The sequence below is a fragment of the Nesoenas mayeri genome (assembly GCF_963082525.1).
Source record: "Nesoenas mayeri genome assembly, chromosome: 1".
Lineage (NCBI taxonomy): Eukaryota > Metazoa > Chordata > Aves > Columbiformes > Columbidae > Nesoenas > Nesoenas mayeri.
Genome location: NC_137541.1, coordinates 142,327,161 through 142,352,091, shown reverse-complemented (window position 1 = coordinate 142,352,091; position 24,931 = coordinate 142,327,161). Strand labels below are relative to the sequence as shown.

At 40.7% G+C, this 24,931-nt stretch overlaps 1 protein-coding gene across 2 annotated transcripts in view; it reads left to right on the top strand.

The window, feature by feature from the left end:
- Positions 1–24,931, top strand: part of CMSS1 (cms1 ribosomal small subunit homolog) — a gene marked incomplete at its 5' end in the record, with an annotated part of 251,915 nt that overhangs the window by 209,708 nt on the left and 17,276 nt on the right. Inside the window, 2 exons of one of the 2 annotated variants that reach the window (XM_080362100.1) lie at positions 10,561–10,657; positions 22,432–22,532. In XM_080362100.1, coding sequence (XP_080218226.1) covers positions 10,561–10,657; positions 22,432–22,532 — 198 coding nt within the window. Of the gene's footprint in view, positions 1–10,560; positions 10,658–22,431; positions 22,533–24,931 lie in introns of those variants that run through there. The other variant, XM_080362101.1, reaches the window with a different exon arrangement.

Below are 24,931 nucleotides of genomic sequence, written 5' to 3'. Positions count from 1 at the left end.
TTCCCACTCCTGGTGCTTAGCCTGAGGCAGGGAGAGCAATAGCAGCTGCTTCTTTCCCTCTGGTTTGAATACAGTGTAAGTGGTGATCTACCCAGCGGGTGTTAAATACATCACTCAAGCTCTTCTGAAACCTGAACTAAGTACTCGGTTGGTAACTCCGTGTGAAAAACCAAATAAATTTTAAAATGCTTCATGCTTGCAAATCTGTGCAGGAACTGCCTTTCCAAATCAAAAAGTCAGGTTTTGTGTCTTGGTCTGTGGCAATAATTTGATACTTTTTGAGGTTTTCAGTCCGAAATCTCTAAGCGTTGGTTTCATATACAGTTATTACTAGACATGAATGGTTCATTTCCATACTGGAATAATTTTATGTGCTCCTGAGAATGCTATTTCCTTTGCCCAATTCTGTGATTATTTACTGTAGCAAATTATTCCTGTAATATTTGTGGTAATGAGAACTGTAAAATGGAATATCTGTAGTACTGTTAAGTTTGCAGGAATTGAAGGACAATAGTGATTGCTGGACTACAGATGCCTTGCCAGAGACATGATCTGAGAGGTCTGTACCTTTCCCATTGCCAGAGGAAATCCATGATCATTCTCTTAAATTGCTTGTTTGCTTCATCGCTTGCACACAGAATGGAGCTACCCGTTTTTCCCTACAGAGAATGGTTTCACCCTGGAAAACTAATCTAGTTGGGGTTGAGTTTTGGCAGCTTTACGGATACACTGGAGTAGAGGACCATGTGAAGCAACTTACTCATTCTTGCCTTTTCTTATGCAGGGGAAAATACATAATGATGGTGCCTTTTTAAAAGATTTAGGTGACAAAAGTGGGCAGCTGGCAGAGGTGGGCTGCATCTCTGCTAGTGGTGTAGCAATTAGGGGTTCAATACTGCTTAGTAGGGGTCGATACTACTAGGAGCAAGTGTTTTTCTACAGCTGTGTGACAGACAGCGCATTGAGGCAGGCAGGAGTCACACCCTCCTCCATTCCTCATGCAGGGACCAGGGAGCAGCTCTATGGCCCCCTACACACTGATCAGGTCTTGCAGCGGCTCACCCTGTTGACAAGGGGAGAGAGTTGGGTTGTTTTTTGTGGAAAACAAAGCATTTTGTTTTGTGTTCTGCCCTTCTCTTTGGTTTAGCCATTTCTGCCTGATGGTTGTCTTTAGGTTTTTCCCCTGATCCTTTTTTGTAATATCTGGATCTTTCTCTGGTTTTTACATCCCCCTAGGAGGAAGATGAGTCCTACTACTACTGTGGAATAAGGGCATTGTACAGCCACCTCTGCAGGTCACATCTGACTGATGTTGGGGACTGCAGCGTCTCAGTAGAAAGCGGGAGAGTCCTGGGCAGTTTAAAATTCTTGTTTCCGTACAGTAGCAGAACACTGGCGAATTCAGGGTGCAGAGAAGAATGCAAAAGAAAATCTATGTGCTTTCTGAATTTAAAGATATAAATTACACAATCTCTGCTGGGTCTTATGATGTATTAGTTCAAAACCTGCTTATTTTGGGATCTGGTTCTTCATTTGACACATATTTCTCAGACTATGCATGTTTTGTCCATGCTTAAACATAACTCGCCTAAGCCTGGATTATACAGATAATGTAGACACTGCACCATGTGTTGAACCCTGAACATCCTGCTTTTCTCTTGTCATTGACAACTTATGTGTTTATCCTATGGCGAAGGATATCTAATGTTATTATGTTGGTCCAATGCTGAGCTTTTTAAAAGAATGCTACTGTGGCTTGTCTTTATTATAATAGAGACATATTTTAAATTAAATTGCTTTATCAATATGAAAACCTCTTTGGTTTCATAATTAGAAAATTTTCCGTGCTTTTAATTAATACAGGTATTGAAGAGGTATTTGGTTTCTATTTTTGGCATTCCACAGTCACATTTTTTAGTGATTAGTTGAAATTCCTATTGAAAGCCTCCATAATAATAATAATTTTTTTTTTAAAAAAAATATATATATATACACACATATATATACACACATATACATTACCTCTGAGACTTAAAAGAACTGCTGGAGAATTTATTAGAACAATGTTAAAATATGTCCTAAATCATATCATGTTAGTCTGCAGGTTGAAATGGGATACCTGGGAATTCAGACTGCTGTACTACTCTGATTAATTAAAATGTAGTCAGCTGAAACCTCTAGTATAATCAAAATTATTCCCCAGGGTTTTGCCTTCATTACAGTCCTGGTGCAGCCTTCCAGTCCTGACTATTGCTGAGCTAAGTAATTAGTTCAGTTTAAAAAATAAACAAAAGGATAAAATTGCCATGACAGTATGTAGGATATTTTCTTTTTATTGCTGTGCTGGGCTCTGTTTGATGGTGTTAATTGTATGTGGCTGTTCTTTCTGCTGCCAAAGACATACTGTGAGAGACAAAGTATCTCTGATTTGAGGGCTATGCTGTTTTCCATATTGTAAGACTTGGATTATTTTACAATGGATGTTTTCTGTAACTTTGGCCCAGACACTAATCTCCCCTCCGCAGATGTGCTCCCTGTCTCATCCCCGTTGTGCTGCGGGGAGTGCTCTGCTACAGCCGGGTTTCCTTATCAGCAATTCCACAGTAAATCAAGTGGGAGGAGACTTTGTTTCCCAACAGGGTCTCAAATGAAGAATTCACAGCATGTGAATTTGTATGGGATGCCAGAGGACATCTGCCTTACTCGGCCATCTCCAGAGTTGAGACTTCAGGGCCTAGATAAAGCACTGCTTCTGTCTGTCCCATACCATATATATTCTGACCCCAGCTTTACATAGTCTGTCATCAGTTTGTCCTTGAGCTGGATCTGGTAGTGAAACCCTTCAGATAGGGCTAACCCTTATCATTCTCTTGTTTCGTGTCAGACACTCTCCCAGAAGCTGCTGAGTAGCAAAGACATGACAAAGAAGCCTTTGATTGTGGCTGTCAATACTGAGACTGGGGAATTATAACTCCAAATTAAAAGGGATCCCACTGAGCTGTGTCTTTCTGACAGAGTGAGCCCCAAGTTTGGTTTTCATCTTGGTGATCTGAATGCAACTGGCTTGAATTCTCAAAAATATTTTTTAAAACACTAGTGCTTTTTCAAGGGTTAAAGAAAGGAACTTCATGTCCTTTCCATCTGAATAAAATAAACTACTATTATTTTATTCTACTATAGCACTTTCTTCAAGAATTCCATAGCACCTTACGTATATTATTTAGGGTCCAAAACACCCCATTAAGGGATATTTCTGCATATCGCTTTTTGCATAAAACAAACTGAGATGGAAGAAGTAGCAGTGATTCGCTGAAGGCTAAGAAGTCCCCATCAGATGTAGAAGTGTGTACTCCCAAGCTCTTTAGTATAAAAAAAGCATGTAGGCACACCTGGCTTCCATCCACATACATCCTCCAGGATTCCCTTCTCTGACCACATATAGTGGGTATGTACACAAAGTGCAAAGAAAACAATGTATTGACCCATACACGTAGTGCATCCTCAACAACGGTAGAGTATGAAACTGCTCGCTATGTACCATAGCATTGTGCTTTTACTGGTAAAAACTTCTTCAATGTTAACATCTCTTTTTAAGAGAGCCGTCATGTGAAAAGACAGTAGGAAAGAAGATAGCCCTGCCTTCTCCAGTGGTCACTCCATACTCTGCTTTGCGTGATGAAATCTGGTATTTCTTCCTTTTGTTTCACTGATGAGGAGCAAACTTGATGGGAACCTGCCTTGCATATTTGTGATAGGGCAGAAGTGTCTCAAATGGAGGATGATCTGTGCTCTGAAAGGGATGCGTGAGATTCTTTGCCCACGTAAGGGGACAATCTTTAGGAAGGCAAAAAGAAACCTATAATTAGACTACATGTTGTCCAACTCAGACAACTGGAGGTCAGATGAAAGTTGGTGTGAGGGGGAGCAAATGCTCTTGTTTTTTCCCCTTCAAGAGTCTCAAGTTCCCTGTTGCAAAAAAGAGTTGAGAGGACATGTAGTTTCAATCTCTTGGTGTCTACTTGTCTATATCAAGAAGCTCCATCGCAACCTGAACTGTCTTCTTTGCAGTGGGACGGTGCTGGTTGGTGGGTGGATGTACAGTGGGGAACGTGCAGCCCATTGGCTTGGCTGCCCAAGGCAAACTGCACAGCGTCAGCATGTGCTGGAGCACATGAGTCCTGATGCTTCATCTCAACACTGCCTTTTTCTGTTTTACTGACAGGCTCAGCCTAGATCTCCCCACTCTCCTCTCAAGCAGGATTTCCTTGCTTTCCCACTCTTTTAGGCAGGAGTTGCGTGAGTGGGCATATGATGGTATACATCAAGTTGCATTGGGTGACATCTCTAGTGGTTATGTTAGCAGAATAAAACATAGTAACAAGAAAAATGGCTGCCATTCATTTTCTATTTAGATTAATTATTCTTAAAGAGAGATAAGACTTGATGGAAAATGCCTATTTTTCACTACATTTTGCACATGATTTTTAAATTGTCTCTTTAGGAAGAGTATCTAAAACATTTGTCATTCATTTGGAGATTATTTTACATTCTTTTCTTCCTTTGCTCTTGTAATCTTCTGCAGTATTATTAGTGGTTAAGAAAATTGCATGAGTACTGTGCTAAATACAACTATGCTGTAAGTACTGATTTTTTTAATGTTATTTGTGTGCTGGAGATTGGACACTTTCCTGCTCACATGAATGCCTGAGAAACAGACTAGTGTACTAAAAAGTTGGTTATGAGTGAAAAATGGAAAAGTTCACCTCCAAGGATTTATTTTAACAGGAGTATGTTTAGTCCAAGTTTCATTTTATGTAAAATTGTAATTTACAGTTTTGCAGCTGTGCATATGCACTTTCACTCTCTGACGTGTGAGATAAAAAAAAAAATGCAGTGTTGCTGGTTTACTTTCTGTGGTGTTTTAGCCCTGGTAGTGATCACTCTGAGTTTGCTGTGATTGTAAGAATTTAGGGTTATGTAGTGGGAGATAAGAAATTCATGTTAGTTTTGTATAATCCCGATTTAAACTATTTCTCCCTGCGTGACTCTGCCATATTGTATAGGTGGGATTTTTAGTGGGAATTGTTTTAAAAGTTAACCACCTTAATCTTCAAACGAAATGCACTGATAAGCCTAGCCTTGTGTATAATCCTTCTCCTTGGCAGGTGCCACAGAGCTGTGGAAAGCCATGCACACACCAGTGACAGGGAAACCACTTCAGCAAAGCTCAGCCAGTGCTGTGTTGGTGCCCTCTCAGGCTTCCAGCTCCTGATGAGCTCCCCTGGGAGAGCAAACATGCTGTGTGCCCCCAGTGCTGCCCTAAGAAACATGTGCCCCACTGGAGCACTCTGTTTTCAGCCTACTTCTGTAGCTGTCACTCAACCTGGTGTTGGGAACAGCTCCATGAACATGAGAAAACAAGCTGTGCAGGTAGCCAGCTGTATGTCCTCCGTTTTTAAAGACTTTTGAAAGCATATTTTCAAGTATAGATAACCACTGCTGCGCTGGGTGTGTGCATACATGCTGTCTCATACACCTGTACACTGTTTTATAGTATTCCAGGTAAACTACTTTCAGTTGTTTAATTTCATTCACATCATCATTTGTAGACAAAACTGTCATAGTTGCTCTCTTGTTTCATCTAGCCATACTGAAAGTCCACATAAAATAAACGCATTTTTCAAAGCAGATACTTCATCTTAGTCTAAAACATTATGTTGAGCTGTTAATGGTTACAGTGGGTCTCCACTCCCTGCAGCTCTGTCCCATCCATGCCCCCCTTTCTTGATGCCTCACACCTGTGGGCAGATTGCTCAGAATGTCCTTGGCTCTCAGACCAGAGTAATTAAAAACATTAGCTCTATTCTGGGGTGTTATCTCTTGTTCTCAAACTAAGTCCAAATAATGATTGCGCTAGCTATGAAAAAGAAAGGTTTCTAACTGCATGAAGAAAATCAACTCATTTTCAGTCAAACCAGCACAGTGTGACTGCAGGAGAGAGATGCGGATGTGACCAGGTGAAAGCAGGCGGCGTCCCCTGCATCCTCAGCTGCACTGGTGGTCTATGTCTGAGACGAGGTGGGAATGCTCCTTCTACCCCCCACCACTTTTCCTGTGCTGAGAAGAACTCAGGTTCCTGGTGTTTTTGAGAAGGCTGTGCACAGCAGACCTTATATCGCATGGGTTGTGTATCAACCCTGAATAATCACAGAAGTATGGGCTGAGACCCATAAAACTGTACTGAGTGGGACCATAAAGATGTCTGGGCAAGAAGTGTAACAGAGAGTGGTCTGCCTGCAGTTTTCACCAGTTTGGAGATGGCAACTGCAGCTGCAAAGCAGTGTAGTACTGCAGGCCTCCAGAGTACCTAGATCTTCAAGTGTGGGGGATCTTTTTCTGTGCCTTAATTTCCTTAGGTATAAGCATGAAGCTTTGTTGTGCTTTGAGTATACAAGAGTGAATTTGCCACTGGTAAAAGTAGTATTTTCTAATGCAAATGTGAAAACCAGTGTTGGAGATCTTTCCATTAGTCCTGACACTGTTTCAGACTGAAAAAAAATGCAGACTGCTGAGGCTATTCCTCACCTCAGAGGAGACAGTTTTCTGCAACAAGGTATTACTCTTCTTCTGGTGCACAGAGATCAAAATGCCATATGGGACCTTGTGGAAAAGTTCTGTTGTTAGTTTTATCCTCCTGGTTTTGGGAGCTGTATTTGTGAAAGCAGGTCAGACAAAGCCTGGGACTATGTGGCTTGTTGCAAGTGTGAACTCTGGTTTCCTTCCTCTACCCTGTGACCAGTAATTCTCAGGGGAAAATATTCCTTAGCAAAATGACTACAATTTTTTAATTAACTGTTTGCTTAACTATATCTTTGTGATTTTTCTGTGCCTGTCGGTGTCTCTATTTCCTATACAGCATGTATTGGCACATCATCCTCTGTCCTTTCCCGGAAAGTATATTCAGGAATCATAGCAATAGTCACAAAAGGTTTTGAAAGAGAAATTCTATCAGGTGTTGAAGTAGAGCTGCTTCAGCAGCTGTAGCAACTTGTTTTCATACCACAATATTTGGTATCCTTCCTCATGCAGGCATACACACAGAGAAATGTACCCAAGTACTCTCAGACTGACTCTCTTTGCCCTTCTCAAACACTTCCATCCACTTTTGGGTGTCCCTGCCTGGATGTTGGCTGTAGCACCAGCTGTGCTCTGATGGTGGTGGGTGGAGGTGAGTCCTGGGTCCTGCTGCCAGAGCCATGTGCCAGTGATGCTGTAAAACCTGACAGGGCCTCTTGCTAAAGGTACATGTTTTAGGATGAGTTGAGGTATCCTTTGACTCTGGCTCAAAACCCCAGCTTGTTTCCGTCAGTTCAGCTTGGCAGGGAGGGAGGAGAATCCCAGCATTGTTTATTGTTTGGTTGCATCAGGAGAAAGCCCCCAATCAGGAACATAAATACAACAAGCATTAGTAGGGATCTGACTGCTGGTGGGACTTACTCATCCCCCTGGTGCTGTTTGGAGTTAGCCAGCTGGCTCTGGCCCTGCTCACACCTGTCAGCTTGGGGTGACAGTGCCAAAGGCAGGAGTTTCTGAGTGGCCTCTTGGAGCCTTTCCTGGCCAGCTGGCAGCATGTATCATCAGCCAAGCCTCCTCTTCCTCCTCCACCACAACCTTGGACAGGTTAGGCAACAGATAAGGCCATGCCCTCCCACCCCCAGTGAGAAAAGTAGATTTCAGTCCCATCTAATCCCCCATAATAGAAATAAAGAGTTTTGGTCTTTCCCTGCACTAAAGGAGGAAAAAAAGATCTTTTCCTCCTTTTTATTTTAATTTTTTTTTCCCCTTCCATGGTGGTCTCCACTAGCATGGGCATGGCACATGGTGCCCATTGGAGGTCACACCTTAGCAAGATGAAGCCAAATCATTCTGGTGTTGCAATTTTATAATGGAGAGGAGAGAACAGGAAGAAAAGGATCCTACCAGACAGGATTGACCCTGACCAGAAAGAGGTTAGAGGCAGATTGAGATTTGTCTATGTTAGCACATTAGTCCTGTTTGCTCAGATGTGCTTCTTTCTAACTTCTTCCAGTAATGCCATGCTCATATTTATCATCAAAGTGATACTGCCATTTTCCATTGCTGTCATCCTCTCATCCATACGACAACAAACCTCCCACCACTTTGGGTGACAGACACCTTTTAGACTCAGGTCCTGTGGGGAAGGTATGATGACCTTCCCTTCAAAACAAGCCATTCCCCGGCTGCCACTGGGATGCAGCAGCGCTCCCACCCTTCTGCCAGGGGGGTTGCGAATGCTGTCTTTGTAAACTACAGTCACATCCCTGCTGCTTTGTTTTAAACCACCCTCTACAACCCTGATGTGTTTAATCTTGATGGAGAAATTACATTTTCCCACATGCAACAGAGAATAGGTGCCACAAAGTGTTACAAACACTAAGTTGATTCATTAAGCAACAACTCTAGTCAAAACCTGAACATTTAAACAATTATAAAGATGAATTTGTCCTCTTTTCTATCAGTATGTAACAACTGTTTAAAAAGGCTGTTGCCAAACATAGGCTGCAGTAGTTGCCTTTATACACTTGCTGATGAACTTGATGAATGCTTTTGCAATACTTGAGTAACCCTCCCATAAGAGCCTCTTCTTTGAGTTCCTACAATATAAACCTACTGGATGAATCTGAATTATCACATCATACAGCCTGAGTTGGTCCCATTGCATGCTACCCTAGTTAGCATTTGTTAAAGAGTCTTAGGACTGCTAGGAAGGCATTTTCTGTGAAATGGGTGGTGTTTATTGCGTCCTCTGAATAAACTTAACAGTCAAGACTCCCAAGCATAAATTACTAAGCAAAAATCAGAAGCAAAGGACAATGAGATTATCTTTTACAGAGCTCAGAGTAACCAAAATCAGAAGCTTCTTCAGCAGGTGAAGCTTTTGCCACCTTGAACTCTTTACTTTTTCAGATTGACACATGGCATTGTTTTACAAACAGCTACACTAAGAAAAGATGACCTGAAATAAGTGCAGAAATTCACCCAGTTGTCATAGCTTACATGCACCAAGTCCCAGTGACTTGTTGACCTCTCCTACCCTTTGCTTACTATTAATCCAGAACCCATCTGCCTTTCTTCGGATGTTTCTGGTAAGACTTTTACATAGTGTTTATGTTACGAATAAATTTTTGGTGCTGTTGCATCAGTGTTTGGACCTTTGGGTCAAGTGGACCTTTCAACTGTTTCTTCAGGTTACCATTCCTATGTGTTTGCTGTGGTCATGCTGTGTTAGGGAGTGTGTGTGTCTGTGCCAGTGCTAAATCCCTGGCTTCAGTGTGTCTTTATGTGATAACAATCTCCTCATATTGGAGTCCACACCACAGTATCATGATGTCCATGTGACCTGAAGTGTGTTAGGATCTCCTTACAGACAGGCATGCAATGCTGTATTCTGTCCAGTTTGTTTGCTTGTTTGTTTTCCTTAAGAGTCACAACAGTTTAAAATGGTTCTGAGGAAAACTGCTCAACCATATGTGTTTTCAAAAGGAGAAGCAATGCAGGATCAGTGTAAAGCACACAGTGGAAAGGAGGCCAAATTCAAAATGATCTTTAATCCTGCCTGTACTCTGACTGAAGCTCAGCAACTTCTTTGGAACTGTGAAGGGATTTGAGCATGCGTTCGTCTGTTTTGATTTTTTTTAAGATATCTATGCTAATTGCAGAAACCCTGTATTGCAAACCTGAAACCGTACTTTCTCTTGTTCAACGTAATGTGGATAAAACATCACTCAACACATATAAATGCATCCACATATATGTAATCATCATGGATATAGTCACACATCTGTTACTCTCTTACTTCAAGAATGATACAGTCTGTTGGCATGGCTGTGTGCTTTTTACATTAGTTTAAACAGGTAAAACCAGATAATGTATGTTGTGATATTGCTGATATTCTTTTATTTTCCCATTTCCTTTAGACAGTGATAATGAAAATTGATGTTTTGAAATTGAGGATTTCATTATCCAAAGAAACCCTTAATGCTGACATGCAGAACTGATCTAGCAGAAAAAGCATATCACATATCTCATCCAAGTCACCATCAATTGCTTTCTAATTATGATGACAATACAAAAATGAAGCCAGCTTACCTTAGCTCAGGAGGCTCTTTTTTGCTGTATCCCAGGCAGCTTCCTCTCCTTATTTGCTTGGAAAGGGAAAATCCACTTGAACAAAGAAAAATTAATGCTAGAAATTTGAGGGATTTAAGGAGTCCTCAGCTGAGCTCCTGATCCACTTGTTTTTAGCTAATTGCAAAACCCTCGATCCAGTAGTATCTCAGAGTGACTTTTCTCTCCTTGTGTGTTCTGTGGGCTGAGAATCTGCAAGAATAGACCTGAGACGGTGCTGCAAGAGAGAGACAGCGGGGGGACCTTGGCACGGAGTTGGACCAAACTCTAAATATAGCCCAACCCACTTTCCGTGCAATTCTCTTCATACTCCGAAGGCAGATGACCTTGTCAGAAAACTGACCTCCCAGCATGTCACTCTCTACAAAGAGAGGAACTAAGAGAACAAGACTGCAATGTAAAAGAACAGAAAAGCAATCAGCCATCTGCTTGCAGCAAGTGAATGTAGGTATGAGCTCTGTTTTTATGGCACTTACAACTGATCGGGTCATAATGTGCTTTATTTGATCATTTAGACAAATGAGCAGCATATCAGTTCACAAAAGACTTGTACAGATGACAGATCGCATTGTAATTGCTAGTCTTAAAGAGAGAGCACTGGCATAGATTAAAAGCCTGTCACGTTTCCTCTTCTCAAAAACCTTAATGCAGCAGTGTGTGATATTTCCTTAAAAGCTTCCGTCTGTAAGAAATTATCCTTCCTTTCACTCGCTCTCACAGTAAGACTTGTTGGAAAAGTGCTGTAAATGCACAAATGCATATTCTGATACCCTATAAATCTGAGATGCTGGGGTAGCTTGAAAGGGCAATGCAACCTGCAGTATTGGAGACCAAACTGCAGAGAAATGCGTAGCGTATGCAGAGGAGGGAACAAGAGAATAGGAGATTTAGAAACATAACCCTTGGGCCTTAAATAGGGAACTGCTTCTCAACAGATGTTTTATACTCAGGGGGAATTTGCCATTCTGTGTGGCAACATGTCAGGGTATTTTGTTCTTGACCTGAAGGAGAGTTTAACTTGATACAAGTCAACCTGATACTCTGTCAACCAGGGACCTGATACTGCTATGTCACATGAAGACTTCTGAATAAATAAAGCTGCAGAAATCTGAGCAACTCAAAATGTCTTCTCATGTTCTGTGCTAAGACATGTAGGAGAGCTGGGGTAAAAGCTTGCTTGCAGTATTGTTCTTCAGTGGGATATATTTGTTGGTGGTGACATATATTTAAGTGTGTGCTACATTATACACATGCATGCAATTCTCAATAATCAGAGAAAACCTGAAAAAACATCAGGACTGTGAGAACCTTATATATAGATGTGTATGTCTGCAAAATATGTGTGAGCCAAAAAGGTATGAAGGATATCAGCAGTCAGTAAAGTAGTGATGTATGTGTAAGAGCAATAATTTGGGGTGTTAAAATTTACAAAGTGTACTATATATATATATATTTTTTTTAATTGAAGCCTACTATTTTGTGCAAGTTCCACTCTGTAATTCTATCATGATCTATCAGCTTGAAGTCCACAGGGTCAGCCAGAATCTGTGTGTTACCTTCACAACAAGAGCTACAGCTGTGAACCACAGCTGCTTCCCAAGATAGTGAGAGAACAGTAGAAAATATGAATCTCCTGCAGTATTAAGGGAGACATCACATCTGGGATCAACCTTACTACATTCCTGGGCAAAACTTGCTCATAGTGAGACTTGGGCTAGAGCCCATCTAATAAGTAGCTTAATGGATTTATCCAAGTTCCTCTTTCCTCCCAATCAACCTATTTCTTCCCCATTAATGGGAATAAGTGTTTGTTAGGAGCGAATATTAAAACAAATTAAGAATGCTGGTGTTTGGCTTTGGAGAGAGGACCCGAAAAAGGAATGAGTCTGCCTCCAGAGAGACAAATGTTGAGAGACATACTAGCAGTGTTAGAGAATATGTACAGCATGAATTGTTTCTCCTCATCCTCTGCAGCAAACAGCTGGAGCAGTTTCCATATACGATAGGTAGTTCTTAGAAAAAGAAGGAATCGCAGTGCTCAATGGGTCCTAAAGCACAGGATTAGTCAGACTCTGGCAGGAGCTGTGACATGTGCTTCTCCTATGTGAAGATTTTGGAGAAGGGATGGTTTCTTTCTTATAGAAATAGTACGCTAGAGCGGCTTTGGGAAGGGAATGTTCGTTTTGGGGGAGGCTTTTATACAGCCGTGTTGTTTGCATGTAAAGTGCTGTAAATGTTGCTTAACAGACCCCAGTAATGCGAACTTCCCAAAAGAAGGGGAAAAGGCTTTAAGAGTGATTGTATGAGTTCTTCAAGATGAGTGGAACAGTATTTTGTTTGACAGTTGTATACACTCAGGTTTTCTTTAGGATGGCTTTTTTGTGAGTTTCCACACTACCAAGTGGGAAGTGTAGTAGGGAATCAGGCCCTAGTCTGTGCCTAGCTTTTCCTGGGCTCATAACTTGTGTTTTTTGATGCTGGATGGTCTTTCTGCCTCTTTGTGGACAATTTTTCTCTTTGACTACCCAGCCTTGCTTGGTAACATTTCCTCTGGAATGATTTGGGTTTTCAGACCCGAGGCTGCTTCTGTTCTCAGATGCCTCTGTTGGGATTGACAGCTATTTCAGACCAGCCTTGTAGGGTTCCCCCTCATACGGTCATGCATTCTGTAACCAGTATTTGTGAACTGATTTTTCTTTTGATTAATCACAAATTCCTAGGCACTTGTAGTTGTTTTAAGATCCCATGGAGCATTTTACAAGGTGAGATATGTGGACTGTAATGTCTCGGCTGATTTCCAACATGGTCAACGGCTTTCTGGCTCGCCTCATTCCTCTACTTTTCAGAGGTGGATTGAGTGTCCTTTTACTATCATAAACTGTTGCGCACTATTGCTGGCATCCTTTTGAGTGGTTTATAAAGTGACTGTGGGGGTATATAATGCCTGATATCTGTCAAAAGGAGAAACCCTTTTTACAAGGTGAAGTATTTAATTTTGTAATGTTCATCCAGTGGATTTGCCAACAGCCAAAACTGATGCTACTTACAGACAAACAAAACAGTTTCCCACTTCCCCATCTCTCTAGGAATACATTTTTAAACTGAATTTGGAGGTTGGTAGAGATTATCAGAAGTTGTAGCATAAAGGATGGCTTTTGAGAGAACAAAAGAAAGATTAACGAGGACTCTGCAGTGACTTGTGGATGTCCTCTGAGCCTTCACTGATGGTGTCATTGGCAAAGGGTACATAGAGCAAACAACAGAACTGATTTGCACTCGGGTGATGTATTATTCTATCTTCAGGCTCTGGTTGCTCTTGTTCGGCAGGCCTGTCATAAAGAAATTAAGTTAGATGGCAAACAATAAACAGGCCTGTCATGTTCCTAATATGTCACATCTTTGTGTTTGCCCTTTGCTTGCCGTGTGTTTTAAAACTACAGTGACTAAATGAATGTTCAGTTCTCCTTTCTTACCTTGGTGATGTTGTTATTCCTCATGTGAGGCAGTGATAGGATGGCAAATTCAACCCTTGTTTTACAGAAGAAAACATTATTTTTATTATAAGGAGGGTGGCCCACTATTTTTATATCTGATCAGCCACTGTCTATGATTTTTCTAACATGTTTCTGTCTTATTATATAAGGCCATATATAAAAAAGAAAACAGCAATTTATTAATAGGCCTGGGTTGTAGGTGTACTACAAGCTGGGCCTAACCTTGTTCACGTGGAGTTTTTTCTTCTGTGCTTGTGTACAGCAGAGAATTTTCTCTTTTCTAATTCTCTTGTATACTCTTTATTTTGTCATTTGGCTCATTCCCAGTCAGCAAGTCAAGATGCATCAAAAACGAGTTTGGAAGTACCCATTTTTAATGTTAAAAAGGAAGTTCTAAAAATAAGGAAGAAAGGAGGGGTAGTTGTTAGAAGTGTTCTGTGGGAGATCCTTAGCATGGCAGATTGTTATGTCTGTGTCCTAAAAATTTTCTATCAGATAATAGTGAAAATTCATTTGTTATTATTCTATTAAGACCTGGGTTTTTTTCTGCTTGAACAGGCAGTGATTTTAATTGAAATTACTATTCAGTGTAAGAAAGTGGAACCTAAACTGGATATCCTTTCACTAGATTTGTTGGGGGAAAAAAGAGCCTGTGGTAGATTTGCCTTCTGAACTGCCCAGGGAAAAGGTTTACCTTTTTGTAAGGATGATGTCTTTGTCGTACAAGCTATTGCCAATACTTAAAAACTATTACAAGGGATTCCTACAGATTGACTGCAAGAAACTCTGGCTTGGCACAGGCTCAGACTGGATGGATTGGGAAGGATCTTACACTGTCTGGACGTCACCCAGGGGGACAAAATTAGAGCACTTCTGATTCTTTAATAGGACTGTGTCTGTTTCTACTCAGTTGCTTACTGTATGCCCTCCGGGTATGCCTCGCAAATACAATTTAAAACACCTTTTTAAAAGTACTTTGGCAGGTAAAGTCTGCAGTTGAAGGCACGCTCAAAGATATGAAAACTTACTATTGCGCTGGAATAGACCTGTTTCAGGAAAGGAGTCTTTAGTTCATGAAGGTGGGAAGGGAAAACAGTGCCCAGGCCTTGAGGGACCACGGCTGTTTTGGGATGATGGAGCACCAGCACCATGTGAAATTACCATGGAGATTATCTCAGCCCGGGCAGGGAGGCAGCTCTGTGTTGCAATAGGCTGACAGGGAAAGTCAACACAGGCATGGTAACTAACTGGTAGTCACCTGCAACAGAGCTTCATGTGCAACTTCTTACCTCGTGGTAACAATAACAGATGCCAGTTCACTCACAGTTTTTACTCTTTACTCCAAATGGTCAAAATACCCAAGTATTTTAAGGCCTTATGAGTGAAGGTACTTCATTTGATTCATGACTCTGGTGAAGAAAGTATGAAAATTCATCAGTGTTTTAAAACTGGCTTTGCAAAAACTAAAATGAAAAAAGAAAAAAAAGTCTTCATTAATTTTAGAAGTGGCAGTCTGCTTAGCCATGTTGTCATTCTTCCTTGCATCAAAGATTTCCACTGTGCTGTAGTATTATGTCTTTTGATGTAATTAAATATTAATTTTTTCATTTCCTATCAGTATATCTGTTCTCTTACAGATATCTAAGACTAAATCTCGTTTTTCTGTACTGTTTAAAATGGTTTAGCTAATCCTTACTCAATGAAGTAAGGGAATTATTATATTTTTTTTACTGTAATCTATCATTTGGATTTCTCAGTTGTGCCACTGCAGCTGATGCACGTCCATGACAGGGTCAATTATTTATCTTTCTGGGGGTGCCAGCAGACCCTTTCTAATTTAGTCAGAGCAATCTGAGTAATGGAGAGAGTACAGACACTGTTGCAGCTATTTTGATGCATTGGTTATGTGGTCATCTTCCCCAAGGACAGATTACTTTTGTAAGTAACATTTTATCTCATTTACTAGTGATTTCTAAAGTATCGTCATGGTAAACAGCCAGAAAGTGGTCTGAAAAAACGTATTAATAATAAAATGTACATTGTTAGCCATTCCATGTGGCTGGTCTGGAGGTCCCCAGAAGAGCTTCAGAGATATTGCTTGGCCAGTTGGCTTTTACATCTTGGGCTCCAGGGTATCTGAGCTATTATTAGGCTTCTCGACAGGAAAATTCAAAGCTGTCCATTGCCTACAAAGAGAGAATTTAGCGAGGATTGTCCTGGTAGACATGAAAGAGATCCTCCTTTTGGGATTAACAGTGCTGGTGACACACAGCTGCGTAATTTGGGATCTGTCCAGGAGGTGGTTTGAGCTGCTGCTTGCCTTAGGTCTCTGTGCACCACTGCCTTCCACACCTGCTCCTTCTCCCACTGCCATGCAACACCCTTCCGTCCCCTCATCAGGGAAGTAGTTAAGCTTGGAATGCTTTAAAATATTTAAAATAGTTGATCAGCCTGCCTCCAGTCAGGCCTGTTTCATTTAAAAACTTTGTCTGTTCCTTTAGAGACTGGTGGGCAGCAAGGCAGGACCTGCCTGATCTTCGTGTGTCTTGCTGCCATGAGGAGTGATACCGTAGCGATATGTTAAGATAACTGCTGACACAGAGTTTAATGTTTATAAATATCTCAAGGGTGAAAGTCAAGAGGATGGGACTAGACTCCTTTCAGTGGTGCCCAATGATAGGATGAGGGGCAACGGGCACAGACTGAAGCACAGGAGGTTCCATCTAAACATGAGGAGAAGCTTCTTTACTTCGAGGGTGCCAGAGCACTGGAACAGGCTGCCCAGAGAGGCTGTGGAGTCTCTTTCTCTGGACACATTCCATTCAAACACCTGGACACATTCCTGTGCAGTCTGCCCTAGGTGAACCTGCTTTAGCAGGTGGGTTGGACCAGATGATCTCTAGAGGTCGCTTCCAACCCGAGCCATTCTATGGTTCTGTGAGGCACCTCAGAAGTCAATTTAGGTAGGCAACAAGTTCCAAACAGACTTTCTACTAGCCAGAACTGTTTAGCAAAGAAAACAAACTAGAAATGGAATGTCTGATGGCACTTAGCTTCCAGATAAAAAGATAAGAAGAAAAACAAATGAACAAAAAAAGAAAAACCACACCAAAAAACCCACCAAATCACTAGTGGAATTTATTTGGGTGTGTATGCAAAATAATATTTTTCTATTTTGAGCTTTATTTTTAATTACATGTTCATTGTTCCTGTATCACAAAGAGTTGTAAGAACTGCGCCTTGCTTCTCTCTCAAAAAACTCCGCCTGTTCTCTTCATCCTCTTCCTGTGAGGAACTTCCCATAGCTGCTGTCAGTTCCATGAGCTTCCTTTTCCTTCATTTCAGTTGTAGGCTGGCTTGAAGCACAATTTGCATTTTCCAAAGAATTTTAAGATCATTTTCTGTTCCTTTTCAGTTGTAACTTTTTTCTTTATTTGGGGACATTTTGAGGTGTGCTGCTTAAAAGAGTTCAACTTTTTCAGTCAGCCCTAGTCTTTAGAAGAATTGTGGTTTTGTTACTATAACTCCTTTATTAATCTCTTCAGAGTAAAACAGTGACATGTGAAGGTCAGGAGTCTCAGTGATGGTGAATCAGCCTAGCAAGCACAAATTTGTATGTACTAGCTATTTTGTACAACCAAAATTGCCTTCAGATCAAAGCATGTCTCATTACCTCCTATATCATTAAAGTCTTGTCTGCCTTTAAAAATACTAGTAAAAATAACCAAGCAGATGTGCATTCTTTGTGAACATATTAGTTAATAAAGGTGGTGATTAAAGGGAACCTGATAAATTATATGTAAATATCTGTGTGCTTATTTATGTGCATGTGTATAAACATGCAGACGTGTGTGTATTAATATAGGTGTGTATGTGTATATATTTAGTATATATATTCATGTACTTAGACATATGTGTATATGTCAATATTAAATTTGTAAGAAGTAACAAACCTTTGCACGGAATGATTTTAAATAGTAGTCAATATCATAAATGAGAAGGTCTTAGATATGTGTGCATTAAGCATAAATAGCTTTTTCCATGTCAGTATGGTTCAAAATAAAATCAAATATAAATACTTAGTGACTGGGAAGCCTGTAAGTATGTGTCACGCCACTGATGTAATACCAAAGGAACAAAAGTGAAGAGCTGTGGAATTCACATTTATTTATCTATATCGAGAGCATTACGTGACTGTTCAGATGTCTTTGATGACCTTGGGGTTGCGTAAGGTCCATACGTCACGGGAAAGCAGATGCAGAGGATTGCTGCACTCAACAACATCACCCCCTCAGCAGCGTGTTCCATCAGCGCCTGCCTGCCGCTCATTTGCACCGCAAGGGAGATGAAAGTCAACGTTGTATTAATCAATCAGTTTCTGCATTGTGCGCCAGCTTGTTATTAAGGAAGGATTTGTGATGTCTCGTGTTCTGGCAGAAAGGAGCCTCCTGGGCAGCTGGTTACCTCAAAGCAGGGCAAGCAGTGCTGCTCTGATACGGACATGTTTGGGATCTGTGAGCTGGGTGCTTCTGCATTTGTTCGCATCAAGTTATGATTTATTTTGTGAATAACTCCTCTGACATCAAGGTAACTATTTGCAGAAGAAGGTACATGTGTAAGCATGGTTGGTAGAGTCTAGCCTGTGGTACTTTGATGCCCACAACAAAATGCTCCTGTCATCACAGAGCTGACATGGTGTCACAGATGATCACAGCTTGAAAGTGGCTACTGTCTTGACTGGAACATGAGTGGCTGTTTCTTTCTGGAACAGATAAAAGGTCCTTCTATTGTATAAAGTAGGGATACTCTGGTACTGCAGAAAGATGCTCAAATTTTAAGTGTTTTCATAGAAGTTTGTTTGGTCTGGGGCTGGAGATTTATTCCCTCTTCTCTTGCTTCTTGCTGAAAGTGGAGAAGGACGTTGCATTGTGAAGTGCAGTCCAAAACTCAGATGGGCAGTGAACAGGTGGTACATTGTTTGTTAGGCTATTTCGGATCATGGAAACCATTTGTCCAGTTTTAGGCTGCTATTGCAAGCAGTGTATCTTTTAGCTATGAGAAAGAGAAGGGGTTATTTAAAACTTAGATGACTCTTGTTTGCCTTTCAGAGTAGCACGCCAAGTGGGATTTAAGAAGGAATGCTTAAAGATCACAGGCAGCTTCCTCTGAATCTATTTTATGCAGTTCTCATTTATTTCCAATGTGAGGTGAGTCTGCCGAGAAAGAGCTGGCTCAGCAATTCAGTCCCGTGAGGCATGCACAGATATATTCAGTGGTGCGTGTTTGGGGCTCAAGAGGGACTGAGAAAGAGGGCACTAGTTTTGATTTCTTCAATGTACTTCATTTGTATCATTGATCCACAGCCTGCTTGGGTGTAGCGCATCCAGGACTCCAAGCCTGTGGAGCTGATATGTACAAAAGCTGGTCATTCCTCCAGCATCTTGGGAGTCATGGCAGAAGAGACAGAGGGATTGCATACAGAAGTCACCAGTGGGCTCTCAAATACAGAAAGTGCTCTACCAAAATGCAGCATGAGAAGTTTACCAGAGGAAGGTTGATATGGGGGGAAACAAGCCCGTGGTAATGCATAGTGATAACAGAGTTACCAAGATACCTTTCAAGCATCCAGGAGTGTGCTGGATGATGTTATTTTTCAACAGCTTCTAGTGAAGTATCGTATCTGTGGCTCCAGAGTGCTCAGCCAGTGACTTTGGTGAGGAACAGGGCAGGGAAGGAGCTGCTGATGTGCAGGGGCAGGCATATGGTGCAGGAGCACTCAGGCATCCTCAGGAGACGGCAAGGAAACACCCAGTAGATTGACACAGATATTTCAGCTGTAATATAGGAAAGAAATCTGTTAAGTCTCCCAAACCTTCAAGTTTCTGGCTTCCCTGTTCACCTGCTGCCATATGTTAGGCTGTACAGGACTATATATCTTTTTTGTGCATTATTAATAAATTTGTAACAAAGTAAACCCATATCACCATTGACAATGAAAATAAAAAGGAAAAAAAAAAAAGGTGGACTTTGGAATGCTCTCTCCCTTTCACTTCTAGTGGCCATAAACTTCCCCAGAAAACTTTATACCTTCAGCCATTGTCTGATGGACACTCTTAGGACAGTGACAGTGATGTTCTAGGAAAAGTGTCAGTCATACTGGAGACTGCTACTCATTGTTCTTCTTCATGATCCAAATGGCAGCTCAGGAGAGTCAATTCAATACAGTTTGTCCTTCAGAAGAGAGACAAAATAGCTCATGAGTGCAGCTCATGAAGACCAATGCCGTACAATTCTTAGCGTACGAGTAAGTCTGAGATATAGACTTGCCACCTCCCTTGTTCGTGTCCTTTCAGAAGAGATCCCAGAATGGCCATTTAGTGTCCTCTGAGGTTGACTAGCTGCCACCTAAGGGACAGCTTGATGTCACAGCTAACATACGGTAAGGGAGTGCCAGGAGAGACATTCCTGCTCTTCTCTTGCCCTTGGCCCCTCGCCCCACATGGGATTTGGCACTCCTGTGGCCCCAAGTCTGCTCAGCTTCTGGTGTGGGGGCCATGCCTGCAAAGAGAAGGAAGCAAATAGGCCAGCTGAGCTCCAGTGTCCCCTTGGTGTACATGTATGTATTTGCTCTAGATCTGGAAAGTGAGGGCTTTTCTTGGGGGATTCCCACTTAAGATTTCAGAATGTGTCTTCATCCTGCGTTGAGATGCAAACAAGTGCTGCCATTTCTTCCACAGCATTTGTTTTGGTCTGAATTAGGTTCATTAACTTGTTTATTTGACTCCTTTACTTAGAAGTCTCTTAGTTCTGCTGGATAGAAAACAAATTATCTTCTCAGTTGCTGCTCTGTTTCTAAAGCCATTGCAGTTTGACAAGAATCAAATGTGTATGAAATAAGACACCATGAAAAACTACATCCAACATGCTAAAACATTCACTGATTTTCTTCAGTTGCTAGCTTTAAACTTCCCAGACTTTTTTGAATTCTTAACAGTTGTCACAATCCAATTTAGGATGCTGTTACATAAGCTTTTCAAAGTGGGAAAAGGAGTGGAAGTTGAAAGATGGTATCTTTCCAGGCATAAGTATATACGTGCTATTTTATCCATTCGCTTGCACTAGGATTTTCAAAGCCACTGCTTTATATGTAATAGAAAGTGTTGCATCTGTGGATGACTAAAGATTCCTTTTTCCCTTTCATATCCTTTAGGTACCTTTCAGTTAAATCCTTTCACATATCTTACACATATCCTTTCACTTACCTATTTTCACTATGTACCCATTTCAATATGGAATTAGTACATGCCAGCCATAGTTGGTTTTGTCTCTCTCTGGTGTCCTCTGACCATCAATTCACTGTTGGCAGCTGGTGATTGCATAGGTAGTGTGTTATAACCAGCAGTTATATCTTCCATACTTTGAGTGAGGCTTAAGGAATCATGTTGTTACTTTTTATTCTAAATAAATTAATTAATCTTAAGCTGTCTGTTTACAGCTTCAGGAGATTTCAACAATGACTAAGTACCTGTTGGGGGGAAATATTACAGAGTATTCCAGATACAGAAAATGCATTATTCAGCTCTAATTATTCAATCTTGTGGACAATAATGCTTCTGGCAATGATCAGGGAAGTAATTCGGGCCCCAGCACAAACTTCTGTGTTAGAATACAACATCTTAAGCACTAATATAGCACAATTAGAGGCGATTGTTGCTGTGGATAATTTTTTTCCCCGATGTCTCTTTGTAGGTTAAAAGAGATTAAGAAAAGAACGAATGGAAGCATCTTAAATAGCTTTCTTTCAGAACAGAAGCCTTTTTTAGTCTTGTGCACATTCTGCTTAAACTTTGGGAATGGTGCCTCTGCCTAATTATTATGAGTAAGAGACACACAAGTAAAAATGTACTTACAGAAGATGTGTGCGTATATTTTTATATAATAGGACATTATACCAATCTTGTAACTTTTCCTCTTGTAGGTAATTGATGTCAGTATGTCATTTTGGAGTTTTAGATGGAGTCTGGGGTGGTTTTTGTGTGCATTTTTGTGTGTGTTTGATTTGATTTGTTGTTGTTGTTGTTGTTAGTTTTATTCCTTCATCTGCAAGACTTGTCTTAGTAGGAAGAAATTACTTATTCCAAAAGAAATATCAGCAAACTTAGCAAGAAAGATTGTGTTTTTACTGTGATCTTGTGGTGCACGGTGCCTTTTTAGTCTTCAGTAGCAGTACTGGTGCTTGTTTTCTGGTCTAATGATTTGTTGAGCTAGGTCTGTAGTTGGTGAATGCAGTGCTATGGATCCAAGATTATGTTTTACATGTTCTGAAATAATAATGCAGAGAGATGTCAGGCAACCTGAGATGTAGTTTATCAAAAATGTCTTTATTCATTGTTCGGTGCTTAGCTTAATTCCAGAGGGGTTTATGAAAAGATTAGACATCTCTGCCTGTGATGCTGCAGCTGGCACCCACTGTGCGGCATTCCAAAGAGATAAGGAAATATATTGCCTGCTAGATGTAATATAGTGAAGAGGAGGGGAAAACTAGAATGAATTTCAAATACCAGTGCTCTAAAATAATAAAAATTTCTATTACAGCTGTACTTATTGCCAAACTTGAGATTGTATTATTGTGATAAGCTTTCGGTTGAAGATCTTACCCCTATTCTTGAATGCAAAGATAGAAAACAGATATGAAAAACTAACAAAACCCCTTCTTTTTTCTCATCAGATCCTTCGGATGATGAAGCTATTGAGAAAGCAAGTGGTAACAGGACAGCAGCACAACAAGATTTGGATTCCAAACCTGCTGTGAAAAAGAAAAGAAAACAGGTTTGTAAATTCAGCAATTGTGTAAAGCATGGAGATGATAAAGCGTAGGGGAATGGTAGTCCCCCTTCTTTCAGTAAAGGGATGGTGAACTTCACTTTTTGTTTGATCTGTTCATGTAGTAAGATTATTTTATTGAATGATTTTGCCTTATTTGGAAGTGATCACATTCCAGTACATTTAAATAATAACTTCACTGTTGTTTTGAGTGAGTTGAGATTGCCAAGCCTGTCTTCTGCAAAGTGACTGTTTAGTGATAAAAGTCTAAGTGGTGCTACCAAGTGTCCTCCCCTCTCATCTTTTCCCTTTCCCTGCACACACAAGGTCTTGAAAGCTAAATTTAAATTTTGTACTGCATCTCTGTGCAAGCATGTCCCCAGTGCAGGTCCCGCTGGAGGAGAACTTAGGTCTGTGTGGACTGATGTTTTCATAGACTTGCACTCGTGAAAGCTTCCTTTAAAACCAGCAGAAACTGCATTGTTCCACATTACCTGGAGTTTGCCAAGGAAAAGGCAGCAAGGTCTTTGACACACAGAAGTGCCCCAGCCTCTGCAGAAAAGAGTCACCTAGAGCTCAGCTGATTTTACCTAGTCTCTTGGTTGAAGGTGCCTTCATGATATTTTACAGGAAAATGGACGGAATGCCTCTCCAAGAGCTGAAATGACACTGGAGGCTGCCTCTCCTTGAAGTTATGGATATTGATTTTGACCTGTAGGTCAAGAGTAAATTCACTATGTGATGCCTAGGCAGTTGCCCAAGTGAAAACCATTTGCAGGGATGGGTTTTTTTGGTTGCTTTGGGTTTGTTTCGTTTTTTACTTGTGTAACAGAGAAGTGTAAAGAGCACAGTAGCAATTACTATGCTCTTGAATGTCTTTCAAGGAGAGCAAACATGAAGTGAGCCAGGTATCTGAACTGGTTCCACATTTTGATTAGGAAAGACAGAATTGATCACTACAGGAGGAAGCTGTATTGCTTTTGCACATGCTCTGCGGGAGACGCTGAGGACTTCACCTCAATGAGGATGCCTATGGAGCCACTTTTTATCACCACTATCTTCACTTAAACATTTGGAACTAAGTTAAGATGTTTTGTTTGGAGGAGTTGCTTTGCTCTTTCTATGAGAACTTTAGAAAAGATAACCAATACAGGTTATTCTGATGAGGTGGACTGGGGCCGCTCAGCTGTAGCAGAACACCTGCCACAGCTCTTCCTCTCGTATGAAAAACAGTCTGTGTTTTGGAGCAAGGTAATTTGATTTTTAATCACAAAACTCCAGGACGCAATGCTTTATGGGAGCTCTAAGTCATGGATGTGTTATTGCATGTCTTTTAGAGCAAAATACTTGCAAAATCAGATGTACTTACAGAAAGCTAATGATTTTGTGCATATAACATAACCCGTTTTACTCATCCCTGCCTTATTCACAGGCTGGAAGCTATTCTGCAGTGGACTTGGCACTGGTTGTCAGGAGACAACCAGATAGAATTATGAACATTTATGTTTCCAGTCTGCAGACTGTCCTCAGGCTTACAATGAAATGAATCATTTGCCTCAGATCTAAATGGCGCATTGATGTGTTTAGTTTGTCACAAACTCCAAAAGTCGGAGTATGTGGCTGACCTAGAATGTAAACTTTCACACACACTCACAAGAATGTTTTCACTGTACATTTGAATTTCCAGTAACTTGGCAACATGTAAAGAAAAAAAAATTGTTAGAAATATAATACAGGAAATATTTTATGTTCTGTCTATGATTAACAAAAAAGGAATTTATGACATTTTAGTTCATAAATCAGTGGTCTCAGCACAAATTTCCTGTTTTCTGCATTTTAAGAACTTCCATGTAAAAATAGCTTAAAAACACAGAGCACAAGGGAGCCATGTCAAAAACCAGTAGGACGTCTGCTCTGTGTCTTGTGTAAGAAAAACATGCAAATGACCTTTTCTTAAGGGTGGCATGCAAAGAGCTATTGCATGAGTAGGTAGGCAACTGATGTTTGGATAAGGGTCAGAAGTTCAGTCTAGATCAGTTGCCTAAATGTTTTAGTCTGCAGATCATGAAAGACATGCAAGTTTACAGCCATTCACAACCATGAAGTTTCTCTTTTTTTTATGGCATTACTTTTAATGTCTCAATAAAGTGGACTTATTATTGGTGGGCTAATATTTGACTAAATACATGTATGCTGTTGTAAAGGAGATAATTTTAAGTCTTAACGTGCAAGGCTTTGACTACGGGCTTCCTGTGTGCTTCTGTTGCTCTTGAAATAAAGGGTTACATACTGCCTTCAAAAACATGCCATGGCATTTGGTGATAGTTTTAAGGATCTGAATTAAGGGTTATCCATGAGAAAATTTTATTTCTCTTAGAGAGAATTTTTCAGCTCTGTGGCATGGT